Source organism: Syngnathus scovelli, chromosome 16 (genome assembly GCF_024217435.2).
Source record: "Syngnathus scovelli strain Florida chromosome 16, RoL_Ssco_1.2, whole genome shotgun sequence".
Lineage (NCBI taxonomy): Eukaryota > Metazoa > Chordata > Actinopteri > Syngnathiformes > Syngnathidae > Syngnathus > Syngnathus scovelli.
The window spans coordinates 10,411,037-10,428,607 of NC_090862.1; the positions used below are offsets into that span (position 1 = coordinate 10,411,037).

At 47.5% G+C, this 17,571-nt stretch overlaps 2 protein-coding genes across 7 annotated transcripts; one reads left to right on the forward strand and one right to left on the reverse strand.

Annotated features, from left to right (window-relative positions):
- The first annotated feature begins 1,374 nt into the window (after positions 1 to 1,374).
- arhgap17b (Rho GTPase activating protein 17b) lies at positions 1,375 to 13,158 on the forward strand. Of its 6 annotated transcripts, XM_049744609.2 has the most exons (21): positions 1,375 to 1,780; positions 3,712 to 3,751; positions 5,478 to 5,582; positions 5,749 to 5,825; positions 5,905 to 6,016; positions 6,083 to 6,159; positions 6,338 to 6,440; positions 6,514 to 6,582; positions 6,653 to 6,734; positions 6,802 to 6,929; positions 7,021 to 7,132; positions 7,213 to 7,294; positions 7,373 to 7,453; positions 7,526 to 7,639; positions 7,719 to 7,810; positions 7,950 to 8,082; positions 8,603 to 8,842; positions 9,018 to 9,139; positions 9,536 to 9,940; positions 10,331 to 10,366; positions 10,877 to 13,158. In XM_049744609.2, the coding sequence occupies exons 1-20, from the start codon at positions 1,728 to 1,730 to the stop codon at positions 10,336 to 10,338; spliced, it is 2,235 nt and encodes a 744-aa protein (XP_049600566.1). In that variant the 5' UTR covers positions 1,375 to 1,727; the 3' UTR covers positions 10,339 to 10,366; positions 10,877 to 13,158. The 6 variants fall into 6 exon arrangements, 5 of the variants coding, with proteins under 5 accessions (XP_049600566.1, XP_049600564.1, XP_049600565.1 ...); XM_049744607.2 differs by lacking the exon at positions 10,331 to 10,366; XM_049744608.2 differs by lacking the exons at positions 3,712 to 3,751; positions 10,331 to 10,366.
- slc5a11 (solute carrier family 5 member 11) lies at positions 13,146 to 17,556 on the reverse strand. The gene is made up of 16 exons (XM_049744613.2): positions 17,341 to 17,556; positions 16,881 to 17,024; positions 16,709 to 16,780; positions 16,367 to 16,471; positions 16,238 to 16,297; positions 16,057 to 16,161; positions 15,872 to 15,977; positions 15,656 to 15,736; positions 15,367 to 15,572; positions 15,020 to 15,155; positions 14,773 to 14,880; positions 14,539 to 14,689; positions 14,195 to 14,363; positions 13,813 to 14,028; positions 13,599 to 13,725; positions 13,146 to 13,531 (listed from the first exon to the last, which is right to left on the reverse strand). The coding sequence occupies exons 2-16, from the start codon at positions 17,022 to 17,024 to the stop codon at positions 13,302 to 13,304; spliced, it is 2,016 nt and encodes a 671-aa protein (XP_049600570.1). The 5' UTR covers positions 17,341 to 17,556; the 3' UTR covers positions 13,146 to 13,301.
- Positions 17,557 to 17,571: the final 15 nt, after the last annotated feature.

The following is a 17,571-nucleotide window of genomic DNA, read 5'->3' on the forward strand; positions in this document are numbered from 1 at the left end:
TACAAGCGCTGGCCCAACACTTTAGTTAAAATCAGCTTAACCACCCGAGTAGTACAAAGTTCAAGACGCTGCATGACCGCCACGAGCAAAACACTTGCGCTCATGATTAACTGCAAAGGTTCATAGGTCGACAGGCAGGAATCCCGGTCGGGCCTTTACACGACGTACTCTTGTAAGAAGAGGCCAGATAAGGCAGAGGAGTGCCGTAGCTATGAGAGAAAACTCGAGGCTATTGAGAGAAATTGCTTGGGTGACACTGGGTGAATTATTATGGGAAAGTGTAACATTGTTACCTTGCTTGAGCAGCGCGTGTAGCACAAAGGACACAAAGGATGCTGTATCTCTTTTGTTACGGGGGAACACCTGATTGAAATGATCAGATAATCAGATAATAATGATCAGAGGGCAGACAGCAGTCCTGACCATTTTAAAAGTGTGTTGCAGCAGGGAGACCGAGAAAACATGCACCAGTACCAGACTTGAGAACCTCCGATTTCAACACTTAATTCAGTGATTCGTTCGTACGCCACTAGAGAGAGCCCTTGTACCCAATGATAATAATAATAATAATAATAATAATAATAATAATAATAATAATAATAATAATAATAGCACATTGGGAAACAGCAAATTTGAGTCAAAGATGGCTTTAAGTGTCTGTAAAATGTTGGACAATGTTTGGAAAATAGCACATCAAGTTTTTGAAATATTCTATTTTATGTTTTTAGGTTTGACCTATAGATATCTGCTTTATAAGGATTTTACAATCTGCTGTAATTTATAGCTACAACGTTAGACAAATTCAGCCGTTGCTGAACCTAATCTAATTCATAAATATTTAAAACATATTAGTGTTATTATATTATTATTCTGAAAACAATGTGTAAGAAAAAAAACGAGGGCAGATTCAAAAGCGGTGCAAATACATCTAGAAAAGTTAAATTGCATCTCTGATTAAAAAATATGTAATAGTTTTTTGACCAGCAATATATGCTTTGTTGGTAGTTTGTTAAAATTCTTACATTTCTAGCATATAGAAGAAATGGACTGTAAATAACAGTTACAACGGCCGAGAAGGAAAAACAAAAATACATTTTATAATACATGAATTTTTATTTGAAGTCCTTTATTTATAAATAAAACTTTGCATTAGCTCACTATGATGTCAAGTTAACACCTCAGTGGCAGTGTGATCCAAAAGTCTCAGCCTTATAACATGTTTGCAAAGGCAGCAAGTTTCCACACAAATTCTGACTATGACGAGCGGTGGAGGAGGTGTCCCTAATGAAGCGTCTTTCGAGTGCGGAGATATCACGTGTGTGTGCGTGTGTGTGTGTGTGTGTGTGTGTGTGTGTGTGTGTGTGTGCGTGTGCGTGCGGTACAGTAGGAAAGTCGAGTCACTTCCTCCTTGTGCGCTCCCCGCAGCAAAAACGAACCAGCCCACAACTTTTTCGTCTCTCCTTGCGCTCGATGGCTTGCTGTCAGCTGTTTGAGACAGAAGTTGCGCCACTTTACGTTAGCTGCTTCTGTTTATTCTAAAGTCCTTCATTTTGGAGAGTTCGAAGAAGATTTGGGCGTCTGTGCGGAGGTTTTTTTTCCAAAGCACAATGGCTCCGACCTAGCCCAACTTTTTTTCGGAGCCACAGAAAGAAGGAAGAGTTCCGCGGAGGTGCCGTTGCCCTTTTTTAGGTGCTTTCATATAAAGTGGAAGCAAGCGGGCGAGCAACATGAAGAAACAGTTCAACCGGATGAGGCAACTGGCCAACCAAACAGTCGGGAGGTGAGTTGTTCGGATTTAGAAGGACGTTACAAGCCAACGCCAGCATGTAACCGACACTTTCTATTGGAAGCTTTCGTGGCAGAAAACGAACGCGCAGCTTTGATGTACAAAACGAAGAACATTTGCCACTTTATACGTCACTCTGTCGCTCTTAGACGTGGGTGAGCGAGCGGGGAAGCTTTCTCGACAGTCTCGTTCAAACGAATTCATACTGAATTCTTCAACAAGGTTCGACTGCTGTCTTCTTAATTCCTACTCGATTGGTTTAATGACTGCATATAAAAAGTAACGGGCTACCTGTAAAAGAATAATGGGAGCCAGTACACGAATCCAAACGCATTACCCATTTAATATCGCCTGTATGACGGCACAACAATGTGTTCATCATCGAGGTTGCGCAGTTCTTGACCCTACCCAGCCGCTCTTCCAGCGACCTACCGAAAGATAACTATCTGCCGACCTAGGCACTCTCAAAAAGCCCCACCCACCAATACTAAGCAGCCAACTACCTTCCTCGGTACCAAGGTATCAACAGACGCATAGTCTCCATAAATTCTTTGAACCCCCTCACCAAACCTACCTAACCCCCATAACTTTCTCAAAAACCCACCCAGCAGATCAAACCGTCACGAAGTGTTTTTTTTTTTTTTTCTGGTTTTGTTGGTGCTCATCTATTGCATCACGTCGCCGCAAAGACTTGTGAAATCAAACTTGTCTGACGTCCATCTTTACACAACAGAAGGAAAATAAAATGAATCGATAAAAGGTTGGGGGAGACGACGTCACTTCCAAGCCTAGAACTAGCTCGGAGCCAGGCCTACTTGAAGCAAAAACGACAAGTCGGTGGAGTGATGCTACAATTGTGACGATGTGATGATTGAGTGAGAAGCCCCTTCCCCACAAGCAGGCTGAAAATGTGAGACACACCCACTGAGGCTTTGCCCTGCAGTACACCCACAGTGGAACTCTTTGATGGATTTGTGTCCCCTGTGATGTGCCTTTCAGGCAGGCTCACTTGGCCACAGAGGGATTGTGTGGAGTAAGCATTTTGGGGACAGGGGTGGGGTTGTGTAAATGAGTGAGGCTGAAATGGAAACATGAGTTCCATGTTGTGGTCACACACACGCCATGCTTTTGAAGTTTTGTGTGCTTGTTGCCTAGTTTGTGTGATCGTTGGGGTCATGCTTCTGAAACAAAGCCGTTTCGGAGCTTAAAGAGCCATCCGGCAAGAAAACTCTGTTTTGGATCTCAAATTGAAGAGGAAGATGCTTGCTGTTCGCATTCTACTTTCACTCATAAGACGTTTGTTGTCTGAGCAACATGTCCGATGTACAACTTGTGAACTGAAGGCTTTCCTTCCAGTCGGACGACAGTTATGATGAGACTTCGATTTTTGAAAAGTCGGACAACAGTCATGACGAGATTCCGATTTTTGAAAAGGAGAGGCTCACAGGCCGGGATATTTGGCACACCAAATACAAGACAATTAGACAACTAGAGAAAAGAAAGAAAAGTTTTGAATGGAGTGCTTGAGACTCAGACGTGCCCCTTGGCGACCTCCGGTGCTCACATACCCGCTCACCTCGTGTTGCCATAACAAACACAGTGACACAACGGGATGCGTTTGTTGGGACACGACGGAGGAATCTCACAGCGCCTTCATAGAAACGAGTTTCCGCTGAGTCGCTCGAGTAAACACACGGTTTGACTGTGCGCATTATTATTCTGCTCAAGTGAGATCGTGTGATGAGCGGCTCACATTCTGCTGTGTACACAAAAAGACAGGTTGAACTCCATTTGGAAGTTTGCGCTCGTTTGCAGCATGCCAAGTCTTGCAGAATTCAATTCAAGACAAGTACATTTTGTATTGTGTCGTACTGCTGTTGACATTGCCTGCGTTTTGACCATAAGTGCAATTTTTCTCTCGCCAGGGCTGAGAAGACCGAGGTGCTGAGTGATGACCTCCTGCAGGTAAATACTTGGGCCATACCAATTTCACCATCATAAATGAAGGCCCACTGCAGTGTTTTTGATCAATATTTAGTGTTGCCATCGCAAGCTGGGCTGTCCAGATGCCCATTTTGCTGGCATGGTAACATCACATGACCCAACCCAGAAAACGGGCTGTTAGCTGAGCCCGTCGGCACTGATGTCATTACTAGTGGACAGCAAACGGCAGTACGAGGCCTTCTGCTCAAGTCATCATCTTCCCTCAGCCCAAGTTGAGTTGAGTTTGACGACTAGTGGGGGGAAGGAGACGTGGCTGGCGGCTTTCCAACAAAGGCTATGTGGTGCTAGCTTCAAATGTTGGGGACGGGGACGGAAAGTAGAGCAGCGCTTGGCCACATGAAGGAAGATGATTTGAAGTTAAAGGCTTGGCTGTCAAGCTGTGCTCGCTCGGACTGACGAACGGAGCAAAGTGAGTGAGAAATAATATAAGTGCGAGGTCATCGGCTCCGTTTCTCCTCACGGCGTGCGGCTGTTGAGGGCGGAAACTAGTTGGCCATCTTGTAAACCTTTGGACAGCTCACCTACTCGAGGACTGCGGCTGGCGGGATCGCGCTTAAGTTTTGTTAATTGTTAAATTGCCCGTGCGGCAAGGTCACATGACCCCGCAAAATAGCGAAAAGGATGAACAACATGACAGAGAAGACGCCACTGGTGTTGAAAGGAGCAAAGTGAGTCTACAAGACAATCAAATGACCGCCGGGACTCTCTAAGTGACTGCAAGTTTGTTACCGAAGCCTAAAACAAAGAGAACACGCAAAATGGGATTTACGTGGACAGACTTTGGAGATCTGGCAGACTTGTTTGGAGATGTTCTCAACAAGTTGTGTTGAGGCAGGTCAAGACCTGACAAGACATGGACTGACGTTTCAAACTATTCCCCAGGTGTAAAAAGCAAGCACGGGTTCTTGTTGGAAGTTTTCATGCGGAGCAACATCTTTGTGGAGAACGGCGCTCATCTGCCTGCCTGCTTGCTGAATATGCCCAACATTCAACGTTTTCCTCGCCAACGTGGGTTACAACTCCTTCTGGCGGAGGAACCTGCAGGTTGAAGTACAAGTTAGAACTTGTCTGACTTTCTGCGGAAGCTTACTTTGTTAGAAAAAAGTGAAGAGGGTTACAAGGTAGTGCATTCCACAATCAAAACAGCCAGGAGCGTTAAAAACATCCAAAGTTGTACGATCATGTCTGATCCCCACATGGTCTGGATTCATTTTTTTTTTTTTCCTGTCAAAGAGCTCGATTGCAGTGTGGAAATCTGAGCCGGCCGCGGACGAGGCGGAATGATGAGCTAATCAATTGGATCCATTTGGACGCGTCTGGGGGGGGGGAAAAAAGACTGTCAAATGGGAGACGTGAAAATGGGGTGACGAGAGAGTCAAAGATGGGAATCTCTCAGCCAATGAGGCGCCCTGCTTGTTTATGTGCAGGCAGGAAGAGGAAGTGAGATAGCATCTTTTGCAAATGCGCTTTTCAAAGTTCAAAAAGAAACTCCAAAGGCAGAACAAATAAGCATTTGTTGAAAAAACATACTTCCTTTTTAAAATGGATCTACTCCAAATCAAAAAACGGTGAAAAAACTGACCAGGGCGGTGCGCGCACGCGTGTGTGTGTGTGTGTGTGTGTGTGTGTGTGTGTGTGTGTGTGTGTGTGTGTGTGTGTGTGTGCATGTGCATGTGTGTGTGATCAGATCGAGAGGCGCATGGAGCTGGTGCGCTTGATGTCGCACAACACGATCAAGAGGCTGGTGTCCTGCCTGCAGGGTCAGCTGGGCACAGACACCGAGAAGCGACACGTGAGTCGGATAACAAAGCAGCAGTCATTTCTTTCATTAAAAAAAAATAAAAATTGAAGAAGGTAAAATAAAATTAAAATTAAAAAAAAGAAAGAAGCCTTTCTCGGGCCGCTAGGGCACTTTGATTGGCTGAGGGAAATCATGAGCTTCCAAGTTGTGTCTTTAGAAAAAGCTGCCCTTGACGACGCTGTCACAGGCCATGCAGGAGGGCGGCTCGCAGCTGGGCGACGAAAGTCTGATCGGGTGAGCCGCGTCCACCTTGTCGTGACCCCAAATTGCAAATGTTTGCATTTTGTCTTGAATGCAACGCGTGTGCAAGCAGCAAGATGATGGATGTGTGCGGCGAAGCCGAGGGCAGGTTGGCCAGCGAGCTGATGCAGCACGAGGTGCAGATCGAAAGAGATATTCTGGAGCCTCTCAACACGCTGGCTGAGGTACCACACCTGCTGGGTGGTGGGGTCCTGATTCTGCTCACATTGCTGAAACTTGAATTCTAATAGGTTGAGATTCCCAACATACTGAAACAGAGGAAGCAACTGGCCAAACTGGTCCTGGACTACGACTCGGCAAAGACCAGGTTGGCGTTCGGTTCTTGCAGCATTACAGCCGATGAGCCCAAACGGAACTTAACTCTGCCTCAAAGCGAATTCACGTGGAAATAAGATAATTAGTCTGGTTGTAATGGGGCATCAAATCACGAAACCATTAAATAGGTTGGTCCAATTTGTTGAGGGTAAAAATCGATTGTGGTGCAGGTGGTACCAAGCGACCAAGTCCAGCAACCAGGCCATGGCGGCTAAGGTGGACTCCCTCAAGGACGAAATGGACGAGGCTCTGAACAAAGTGGAAATATGTAAAGTAGGTTTCCGCTGCTCTAAATAAAATGACGATGCCATTTTGTCCACAATGTCTGTGACCACTTTTCCCGCAGGACCAGCTATCGGCAGACATGTACAACTTTGCGTCCAAAGAAGGCGACTACGCTCGCTACTATCTCATGGTGGGTACATGACGTGATGATGAGATGAACCAGCAAAGTGAACCACATTGGTGCTCGCCTATGTCGTCAGTTATTGGAGGCCCAGGCCGAGTACCACAGAAGGTCTCTGGCAGCTCTGGAGCAAGCGATACCGAATATTCAGTTGCAGCAAGGTGAGCAGCGAGGCATTTCAAAGAGGAAACGAGCGCATAAACGTTCGGTCGGCACCTTTGTCTTTAGACTCCTGGACGGAGCAGCCAGCGTTTGGCACCGCCCTGGAGGAGCACTTGAAGCGGAGTAACCGAGACATTGCGCTGCCCATCGAGGCCTGCGTCATGATGCTGCTGGAGACCGGGATGAGGGAAGAGGTGGGGGGTCTGTGATTGTTTTGCAAGTCGCTGCTCTAACTCTCAATTTGTGATTGTTGATTAGCTCACATTTTGCGGATTCGCTCTGTAGGGTCTGTTCAGAATAGCAGCGGGAGCTTCCAAACTAAAAAAGCTGAAAGCCGCATTGGACTGTTCGACGTCCCAGCTCGAAGAGTTCTACTCGGACCCTCACGCCGTCGCCGGTGATGACCGCAAAACCATGATCTGCTCCCAGTCGTGTTTTTTTTTTTTCTTCTTCAATAATGGACCACTTTGTACACAGGAGCCCTGAAGTCCTACCTTAGGGAACTTCCTGAACCTCTCATGACCTTTGGCCTGTATGACGAGTGGACGCAGGCGTCCAAGTAAGACGACGCACACAGCTGAAGGTGTGTGTGCCCAGGATGTGATTCCGCTAACTGTGTGCACACGTGTTGTTTCAGTGTGTCTGACCCTGACAAGCGACTTCAGGCTTTGTGGGTGACATGTGACCGTTTGCCAAAGACTCACAAAGCCAACTTTAGGTAGGTGTGCTCAGCGTTGATGTGGTCAACCGAATGTGGGAAAATCATCTAAATAATAAGAAATGCTTACAGGTATCTGGTGAAGTTCCTGGCCAGACTGGCTCAAAACTGCGACATCAACAAAATGTCTCCCAGCAACATCGCCATTGTGCTGGGCCCCAACCTGCTGTGGGCAAAGATGGAGGGGTGAGGGCACGGCGCAAGCACCCGCGCACGCGCTTCGCTTGGTCTTCGCCGGCCATTGAACTTGGCTCATCTCCCACAGGACACTGGCCGAAATGGCGGCAGCGACCTCGGTCCATGTGGTCGCCATCATTGAGCCCATCATCCAGCACGCTGATTGGTTCTTTCCCGAAGGTAATGCTTCATAAAACATTTTCTGGCTGAAAAGTAGCTCATGGAACAAAATACAAACACAAGTAGATTTTTTTTCCAGCCCTAATTGAATAATGTTGCTGAACTAAATGTCCTTGGCTGCTTGGTTTCTTCCACACAGAAATGGACTTCAATGTGTCAGGCATGTTTGCCATGCCCACCCACCCATCCACGTCGGACGGCGAACCGGACAGGAAGCGCCCCGGCAGCCTGGTGGGGCAAGACGGGGACACGCAGTCTCCCCGCAAAGACAGGTACCTGTCTCGCGCCAACCTCAGCCTCAGCCTGCCACTTCCCCTCCCGTCCCGGCCCAAGACAGCCAGCGGGCAGGATTGGCGGGTCCCGGCGGTGTCAGCCCACTACGTAGTGGCCGACGACTCCATCACGGTCACCCGACAGCAGCCCTGTCCAAACGTTCAGCCTGTGCTGTAGTTCAAAGTAGCCCCTATCTTTTTGGAGAATCCTCTTGATTCTCTCCAAAAGACGTTTTGTCGATGTGGCAATTTGTGTTCTGAACTCCTCCCATTGTGTTGTCTTGCAATTAAAGCTTGGGTCTGACTGCAGGTTGCTGGTCGTGTGTTGGCTTCCCGCCCGCCATCTGTCTCGTCTCATGCAGCCACGTTGCTTCCTTTCACGTTCATGTCGAGTTCTGCTTTCCGATGGCTCGGCTATGTCTACCCTTGGCTTTCTGTTCCTCTTGAGCTCTCCTGGGAATTTTCTTAAAATTTGTGTGTGTGGTTTGCCCCTCTGCCTCTCTGCCCCCCCCTTCCGTAGCACCATTAACAAACCTCCGGAGGCAAGCCCACGTAGAGCTGGCACCACCATTAGAAAGCAGCCACAGCTAAGCTCGCCCAACTTGCAAACGCCACTGCCCCACCAGGAAGGCGGGGGTCCCGTCTGCTTTGAGGCCCTAACTGCCGCCCTGGAGGTCGAGGCCGGCGGCGCAGGTGCTGGGGGCTGGCTTGCTGCCGCGCTACCTCACTTGGTCTCCCAGGCGGGCGTGGAGGAGAACAGGTAAGGAGTGAGCTAGCCGCATATCCTCCCCGCCACGCTGCTTGCTCTCAAGCAATCCGACCTGCCCAACTCGCCCTCGCCTTTTTGCGTTTGTCAGAAGCCAGCAAATTGGAAATGTCTGGCCAGTCCTATTTACATGGTGCTTTGAAAATGATTTGCCGTTCTATGCCCGCAGCCCGGCTCGGGAGCTCACGTCCACGCCGCTTCCGCTGAGGAATGGTTCAGCTCAGCTTACGGCGGGAACGTCGCATTCCCAGAGTGGGTCCAGGGGCCCCAGCCCTCACATGGTCCGCAGAGGTAAGATGAGCGGCATGTAATGTTTCCCCGCACAGTGCCCAGAAATGTCTGCACGATTTGAATTAACACAGATGGCCACTTGAATGTGTCACCTCAAAAATCTACCGTTCCTTTTTTCAAACAGAAAGTGTGTAATGAGCCGCACTTCTGCATTGAATGAGCAGATCTCATATTGGAAGTAAATTCAAAATAAACAATTCTCTCAGGCAAATGTGTTGAATAAGAAAAGTTTAAAAACAACGCAATTACACCCAGGGCGTGATCCTTTCGGATACCACTAGAGGGAGCTCGTGCAACACTGACATTAGTACCACAGACAAAAACAAAAGGTTGAGTTGATGCACAGGCTGAGGAAACACAGTTGATACTTGAAATGCAATATGTTCCCTTTTCCAGGAACCAAGAAACAGGCGCCGGCACCACCCAAACAAGCCAGTCCTTTCGCCTCTCAGCCTGCCACCCAAACTCCGGGGTCCCCTCACAATCCTGCCATCAATCCCAGGCGGCACTCAGGCAAAGAAAGCCCCATCCAGGCTCCCAGCCACCCTCCACCGCAGCCGCCCCAAGTGTTGGGTACGGGGGAGCCGCCGTCGCCGCCCAGGACGCCCACGCCGCCCGACACGCCACCTCACGTCGGCGCCCACTCCCAGCCACCTGCGTACCACTACGGCTCGCTTCCCCGTCCCGCCCGGCCGGCACCCAAGCCGCGGCCCCGGCCTAACATGCCGCCGCCGTCTCAACCGGCTGTCAGCGATGGCAGCTGCAACGGCCTCGTCGGCTCCTCGTCCAAGATCATCACAGGTAAGGCGCCTCTACCAAGCGGTTCTATCTCGCTATCAACTGGCAGTTCAAAATTGGGAAATAAAAATCGGTGGTGGTGGTGCGGGGTGATTTCGGGTCTACTTTTAGATTCATTAAGAAAAACATCTGATTAAATTAGTATGATATATTTTGATTTATCAATTTTAAAAAAGGTTTTATCTAAAGTCATTTTTTTAAACTTACAACAGCGATTGCTCGACCAAAAAGAATTTGCCGACGCCAGACGTCAGCCCGAGTTCTAAACGACGTGTTGGTTTGGATGTGGTGCTTGGCTGAGTGACATTTTCAGCTTCCTTTTTCTTTTACTGTCTGCCTTTTGGGTTTCAATGTGACTGGTGACGTGAAGTGTGTGTGTGTCTAACATTGCAGATGTCTGAGGTGGCGGGCCTTGTAAGGCAGGCGTTGGTAAGACTCCGACTGGCTGATGCGCCTGGTTTGCTTGCATGTGTTTGTGTGTGTGGGTGCAGGTGTGTGAGGGAGGAGGGGTGTCTGGGAAATCCTAACAGCGTGTCGTTAAGATACAATAGATAGACTGGCTCGAAATCCATCCGGTGTGATGTGTATGTGTCAATTGCTGCTGTCCAGACAAACTAACATCGACCTTGGGTGTGACTAAACAAAAAAACAACTGTGCCTATTCTATGTAGCACTGATCATGTGCCACACTTTACATGTACTCCAAGGACTCCCTCCAAAAAAAAAAAAATCACATTTTAGTCTCAATGGACATGACAGGTATGACCACAATAAAATCAGCAATGCCTTCAAGACATTGGCTGGCATCTCCAAAAACGTGAACCACTCGCAATTAGAGGCACCACGCTCAAGGAGTCCTTAGTGTCTTAAAGTGTGCGTCAAGAGTGCCAATTAGTGGGCGCGCTAGTATCTGACCTTTTCCCCTACGACCCCGTGCAGACGGCGGCCTGGATCTGAAGGGGGCTAGACGAGTGTGGATCCCGGGGATGGTAGTGAGCCCGCAAGCGACGCCGCCCGCCACCCTGCCGCCGCCACTCGACGCACACACGGAGAGCACCTCGTTGTGAGCGGAGCGCCATGCGCCCCTTTTATGCCGGCGCCAGGTTCCGCTCAACACCTTAGGAACGCATTTCTGACAATCTGATGGCAGGCTTGATCCAAAGGCTTTTTTTCTGTGAATCTATTTAACACGGCAGCCAAGTGCGAGTGAAATTGCGTGGAACAAAGACAGGGCAAAACGGAAAGGGGAGGAAAACGAGGTGCTGTTTTGGCTTGTGTGGTGCCGGTTGTTGACCAAAGTGCAATATTGTGCACCGACTGTCTTCCAGTGGCTCATATTTGGTTTGTTGTACAGTGCCTTGCGAAAGTATTCGGCCCCCTTGAACCTTTCAACATTTCGCCACATTTCAGGCTTCAAACATAAAGATATAAATTTTTTATTTTTTGTCAAGAATCAACAAGTGGGACACAATCGTGGAGTGGAATGAAATTTATTGGATAATTTAAACTTTTTTAACAAATAAAAAACTGAAAAGTGGGGCGTGCAATATTATTCGGCCCCCTTGTGCTAATACTTTGTAGCGCCACGTTTTGCTGCAATTACAGCTGCAAGTCCCTTGGGGTATGTCTATATCAGTTTTGCACATCTAGAGACTGGAATTCTTGCCTATTCTTCCTTGCAAAACAGCTCGAGCTCAGTGAGGTTGGATGGAGAGCGTTTGTGAACAGCAGTCTCTTTCCACAGATTCTCGATTGGATTCAGGTCTGGACTTTGACTTGGCCATTCTAACACCTGGATACGTCTATTTGTGAACCATTCCATTGTAGATTTGGCTTTATGTTTTGAATCATTGTCCTGTTGGAAGATAAATCTCCGTCCCAGTCTCAGGTCTTTTGCAGACTCCAACAGGTTTTCTTCCAGAATGGTCCTGTATTTGGCTCCATCCATCTTCCCATCAATTTTAGCCATCTGCCCTGTCCCTGCTGAAGAAAAGCAGGCCCAAACCATGATGCTGCCACCACCATGTTTGACAGTGGGGATGGTGTGTTCAAGGTGATGAGCTGTGTTGCTTTTACGCCAAACATATCGTTTTGCATTGTGGCCAAAAAGTTCTATTTTGGATTCATCTGACCAGAGCACCTTCTTCCACGTTTGGTGTGTCTCCCAGGTGGCTTGTGGCAAACTTTAAACGAGACTTTTTATGGATATCTTTGGGAAATGGCTTTCTTCTTGCCACTCTTCCATACAGGCCAGATTTGTGCAGTGCACGACTGATTGTTGTCCTATGGACAGACTCTCCCACCTCAGCTGTAGTTATCTGCAGTTCATCCAGAGTGATCATGGGCCTCTTGGCTGCATCTCTGATCAGTCTTCTCCTTGTTTGAGATGAAAATTTGGAGGGACGGCCGGGTCTTGGTAGATATGCAGTGGTCTGATACTCCTTCCATTTCAATATAAGTGCTTGCACAGTGCTCCTTGAAATGTTTAAAGCTTGGGAACTCTTTTTGTATCCAAATCCAGCTCTAAACTTCTCCACAACAGTATCTCGGACCTGCCTGGTGTGTTTTTGTCTTCATGGTTCTCTCTGCGCTTTAAACAGAACCCTGAGACTATCAAAGAGCAGGTGCATTTATACGGAGACTTGATTACACACAGGAGCATTCTATTTATCGTCATAAGTCATTTAGGACAACACTGGATCATTCAAAGATCCTCACTGAACTTCTGGAGTGAGTTTGCTGCACTGAAAGTAAAGGGGCCGAATAATATTGCATGCCCCACTTTTCAGTTTTTTATTTGTTAAAAAAGTTTAAAATATCCAATAAATTTCATTCCACTTCACGATTGTGTCCCACTTGTTGTTGATTCTTGACAAAAAATTAAAATTTTATATCTTTGTTTGAAGCCTGAAATGTCACGAAATGTTGAAAGGTTCAAGGGGGCCGAATACTTTTGCAAGGCACTGTATATTTTGGGGACTGATTTGTGACATTTTTAATTGCTTTGAGGATATATTCGTTATTTGGTCCAAAAAATGATTTATATTTAAAAATCGATATTGACAATGGTTGGTAATGACCAACTGTGCTCCAATATTTCAAAGCTTTGACCAAATATAGCCCAACGTTTACATATCGTTGCCAATCTTTTTACTAGTAATACTAAAACATGAGACCGTTGCCGCGCCATGACTTGTGATGATTAAAGTTTTACAATCTTGTCATGTTTTTCTTTTTTCATGTATTTACATATCAAAGCAATCATATAGGATACTTCTGATCACATTGTGGCCTGGGCTACACTTATGTGACTTGCTGTTTCTCTTGGAATGCAAAAACACCTTTTGAGGAGCATGGCAGCCCCTCAAGCCCAGTAGCTGATGATGAACACGGCCACAGAGAGGCAAATGACGACATTGGCGTTCACCAACGTTTTCAGACTTGGATTTTCTTTTAGTTGACTGAGGTCGGGGGCCATGGGTGTCACGGGTCTTCTCTCTGCCTCGTCAGACCGTCGCTCCATCCCGCACAGCCAGTAGAGAGCAGACACTAGCCGTGACTGGCGTCTTGAGCTGGAGCCCGGGTCCGAAGACTCTGGAAGTTGGGGGAGATGGCAAATGAGCAGATAGTGGAGCAAGGTCAAAAAGATGGAAAACTATACCTTTTCTCGTGCTGTCAACTGCCTTTTCCATGACCATCTCCGCCATCTCGTGACCCGTGACCTCTTCCACGCTCTGCTCTTTGACTTCCACGGGGGCAAACCTTGTGAACCAAGTCAGACGGTCAATCTAAAAAAAACAAAAAAAAAACAACATTCTCCAATCAACGACCACACACAAATGCAGCATTCACAACAAATAAAGGAACATTTTGACCTGCTCGGCTTTGGGTTTGTCGGTGGCCAGACTGACCAGCACGACCACGACGAGTGTGATGAAGGACAGCAGCGTGGAGAAGTAGAGGTAATGCAGCGATTTGACCACGGCGGGCCTGTCGTCCTGCTCAAAGCACAGCGGAGCCGGGTAGATAAAATCCAACAGCATGCGGACGCAGCCAATCGTCAGGCCCATGGCAACGCCCCAGAAAGCACCCTGCCGGCATGCAGAAAACAACGCTCGGAACATGTGCTTTGGTGCCGGCCCGAGGAAAGTTCAATGACATTAGCAATAGAGTCAGCAAGCTATTGGTGCTCTCTCAAATTGTGACACGGTGGTTCCAGAAACCAAATGCGCAGGCCTAAATCGCATACTGCTCTACCTTCTCGTTAGTCCTCGTCCAGAAGCAGCCCAGGAGGAAGATGATGGACACAGGCGGCTGCAGGTAGGTGCTGATGGACTGGATGTAGATGAACAGCTGTCCCCCTTGACTGGCTTGAATGACGGGAATCCACAAAATGGACGCCACCACTAGAATGAGCACAAAAACCCTAGAAAGTAAAACATTTGCTTATCAGAATGTTTTCGGTGCTGCTGTTTTGATTACCAACAGACAGTGCGCATAGTAAAATATTGATTACCCATCCATGTCATTTTACTTTACAGTCCAAAAGAGTTCACATCCAATTGTGTGGTCCATATCTACAAATAAAAAGATAAACGGACCTGCCCACGATCATAAGCTCCCACTCGGACGCCCCGGATCGGTACATCTTCCACAGGTCCATGGTGAAAATGGTGCTGGCGCTGTTAAAGACGGATGTGAGCGAGGAGATGAGCGCAGCAATCATCACAGCCATCATCAGACCTCGGAGTCCTGGAAGATGCAGCATTTATATGAATGCATATGAATATGCATTTTATATGAATACCGAGGTTGAATAAAGGACAGGAAGTCACCTGCGGGGAGAAGCTCCAAGACCAGCCTGGCATAAGCCGTGTCAGTACATCCTACTGGGTTGTCACAGATCTGCTTGCACAATTCTGGATCGGCACAGGCTACGTCATCTGGAAACAGTTTTATTCAAGGGCAAATGGGTGTGAAATGTTCTCAATTTTCTTGGACTCAAATGATTATTCCATCATTTGATTGAAAAAAGGTGGAGGCAACTACGGTCAACTGGAGTATTCCGCTGATGTTTCCCACCTGTGTAAAGTATCCTGCTGATCATGCCGGGCAACATGATGGCAAAGAAAGGCAAAAGCTTGAGGTAAGCAGCCAGCAGGGAGCCGCCTTTAGCATGGGTCAGCGTTTTGGCAGCCAACGAGCGCTGCACGATCACCTAAATAACAACCATACACGCAGTTGAAGCCATTTTTGTTGTGGTGTATTTCTTTAGAATAGCTACTGCATGACACGATGAAATCAATGAATTCCATAGTTTACTGATAAGCCAAAAGGAGCAATTAGACTAAAACGACAAAAATAACAAGGTTTCTAGAAGTGATCCTTGAGGGATGCCACATATTTAAAAAAAATAGAAGAAACCTGACCTGATCAGAGCACCAGTACCACATGGAAGGAACGGACATGCCGATGATGACGCCAGGCCACGGGAGGTCAGAGTCCACCGGGTCTCTGAATATGTGGAAGGAGTCCCCTCGGGGGATGCCGCACGTCGTGTTCGGCACGCGAACCGACGGGATGGCCTTAAGGTAGCCCTCCATCAGAGCATTCCAACCTCCAACCTCTGCAAAACCTGAACGGCAGCACAAAAATAGAGTGAGCCAATGTGAAAAGATGCCATAACACAGGTGGCGTCATTGTTTGGGATGCGCTTACTAAAGCCCATGAGTATGAGCGCTCCCGCCAGCATGATAACCGTTTGAGCGGCGTCGGTGTAGATGACAGTAGCCAAACCACCTGAGGAAGGAACAAGACAACACATTCAAGTAAAGTTTTAAAAGACTACAGGAAGCGTCTTGGCCATACAATTGTGTTACCATTTACTAAAAATAACATTAATTTTATGCAATTATATGAGTAATGTGGGCTGACCTGCCACGGTGTAGAGCGCAGTGATAGCTAGCAGGAGCACGATCGCCAGGTAGATGTCCCACTGCAAAGCCATCTTTATAAACAAGGCACCAGCATACATGTCCACCTGAAATCTCAGACAAGAGACAGTGAGCATCATACACACTTGGACATGCCAAATGAAGACATAAAGGTCCAAGTCATACCGACATCTTGGTGAAGATGTAAATAAACAAGAATAAGACAGCCATGAACAAATGCGTTCTTCTGCCACCGTATCGCCTCTGTAGATATTCAGGCATAGTTGTCACCTGGAAGGAAGCGACCAGAAAACGTGTCACTAAGTGATGATACAGTGAAATTCATGTCGGTGTGGACTCAGCTTACCCCGGAGGCCAGATAAATGGGCAGGAAGATCCACGCAAGCAGAAGCACCATGAAAATTCCCTGTCACATCAAAACATGGAAGGCACACTTGAGTACCCCGAGGCCCCCAAGAGTCTCGGCGCATCATACATTCCACTCGTAGGCAATTGCCCCGATTCCCGCTGCTGCTCCGGATCCAGCCAGCCCGATGAGGTGTCCGCTGCCGATGTTACTGGAAAACAGAGAGGCCCCAACCTGCAAGAAGAGGATGAGATGAAGCAGACTTTTTGGTCCGTTCTACTGTGGTATCTGTGACTTTGAGAGTGTATGGCTTCAAAAGGCAGGGCTTGGCCTGGTGGGTGTCAGCGAATAAATTGGCTGAAAACTGTGTCTTGCTCAGTGAAACCACTTGGCCTTGAATTCTAAATATTTACAGATTGATAAAACGTGTTCAAAGTCAGTCTGGATGCCTCTTAAGGTGTTTGAACTCACCGGCCACCAGGTCATGCTCTTCCCTGCCAGGAAGTAGCCATCCACTGTGCTGCGCTTTGTTTTCCACATTGACTAGTAGACACATGACAGAACACAAGAAGAGACCAATGAAGTGATCAAATGAAACTCCTGGTGTCCCCCCCTCTCCCTTTCCTCCCTCACTTGGACTCACCCAAAAGCCCACAGCCAAGACCAGGACAAAATAGAGCACCAGTACCACAATGTCCAAAGCTCCCAAGGGAGGACTTCCTCCGCCTGGAGACGGCGTCGTGGACATGGTGCTCCCCTGCTGGGTTGCTGCAAGATCTAAAGTCATCTGAAAAGAAGCATGAGATTAACATCTGTGGTTAAAATGTGATGTACCTCCGTCATTTATTGAAGAAAAGCAAGCCATGTACTATTCTACTAGAGGCAGGTACTTGGAAACGCAATAAGCCACATTTGATTTCACATTTGTACATTTTAAAAATAATATGAGACACTAAAGCGGTTCATGTGAATTCAAGTGCTGTCAGTTGAATTAACTTGCCCTGCTGCCACAAATGAGAAAAACGGCGACAATGCCAACAGAAGAATCTTAGTGGTGTCATGCATTACAAGTTTGTGTTTTGTTGCAAATAGAGAAACCTCACCTCTCCGTAAGTTCCCACCAACAACAAAGCATTTCCAGGAATTAGCCAAAGATGAGTGAATGAGCACGAGGAAGGTGCTTTCACGCACCTAGAGATCAAATTCCACTTTCAACACGTGCACACTGATCATTAGTTAAAATGTAAAAGGTTTATTGTCGTCAGACGCACGACACTTACACATTGACACGCACACACACTCATTGCAAGTGCTTTACCAAACCATGGCAGAGA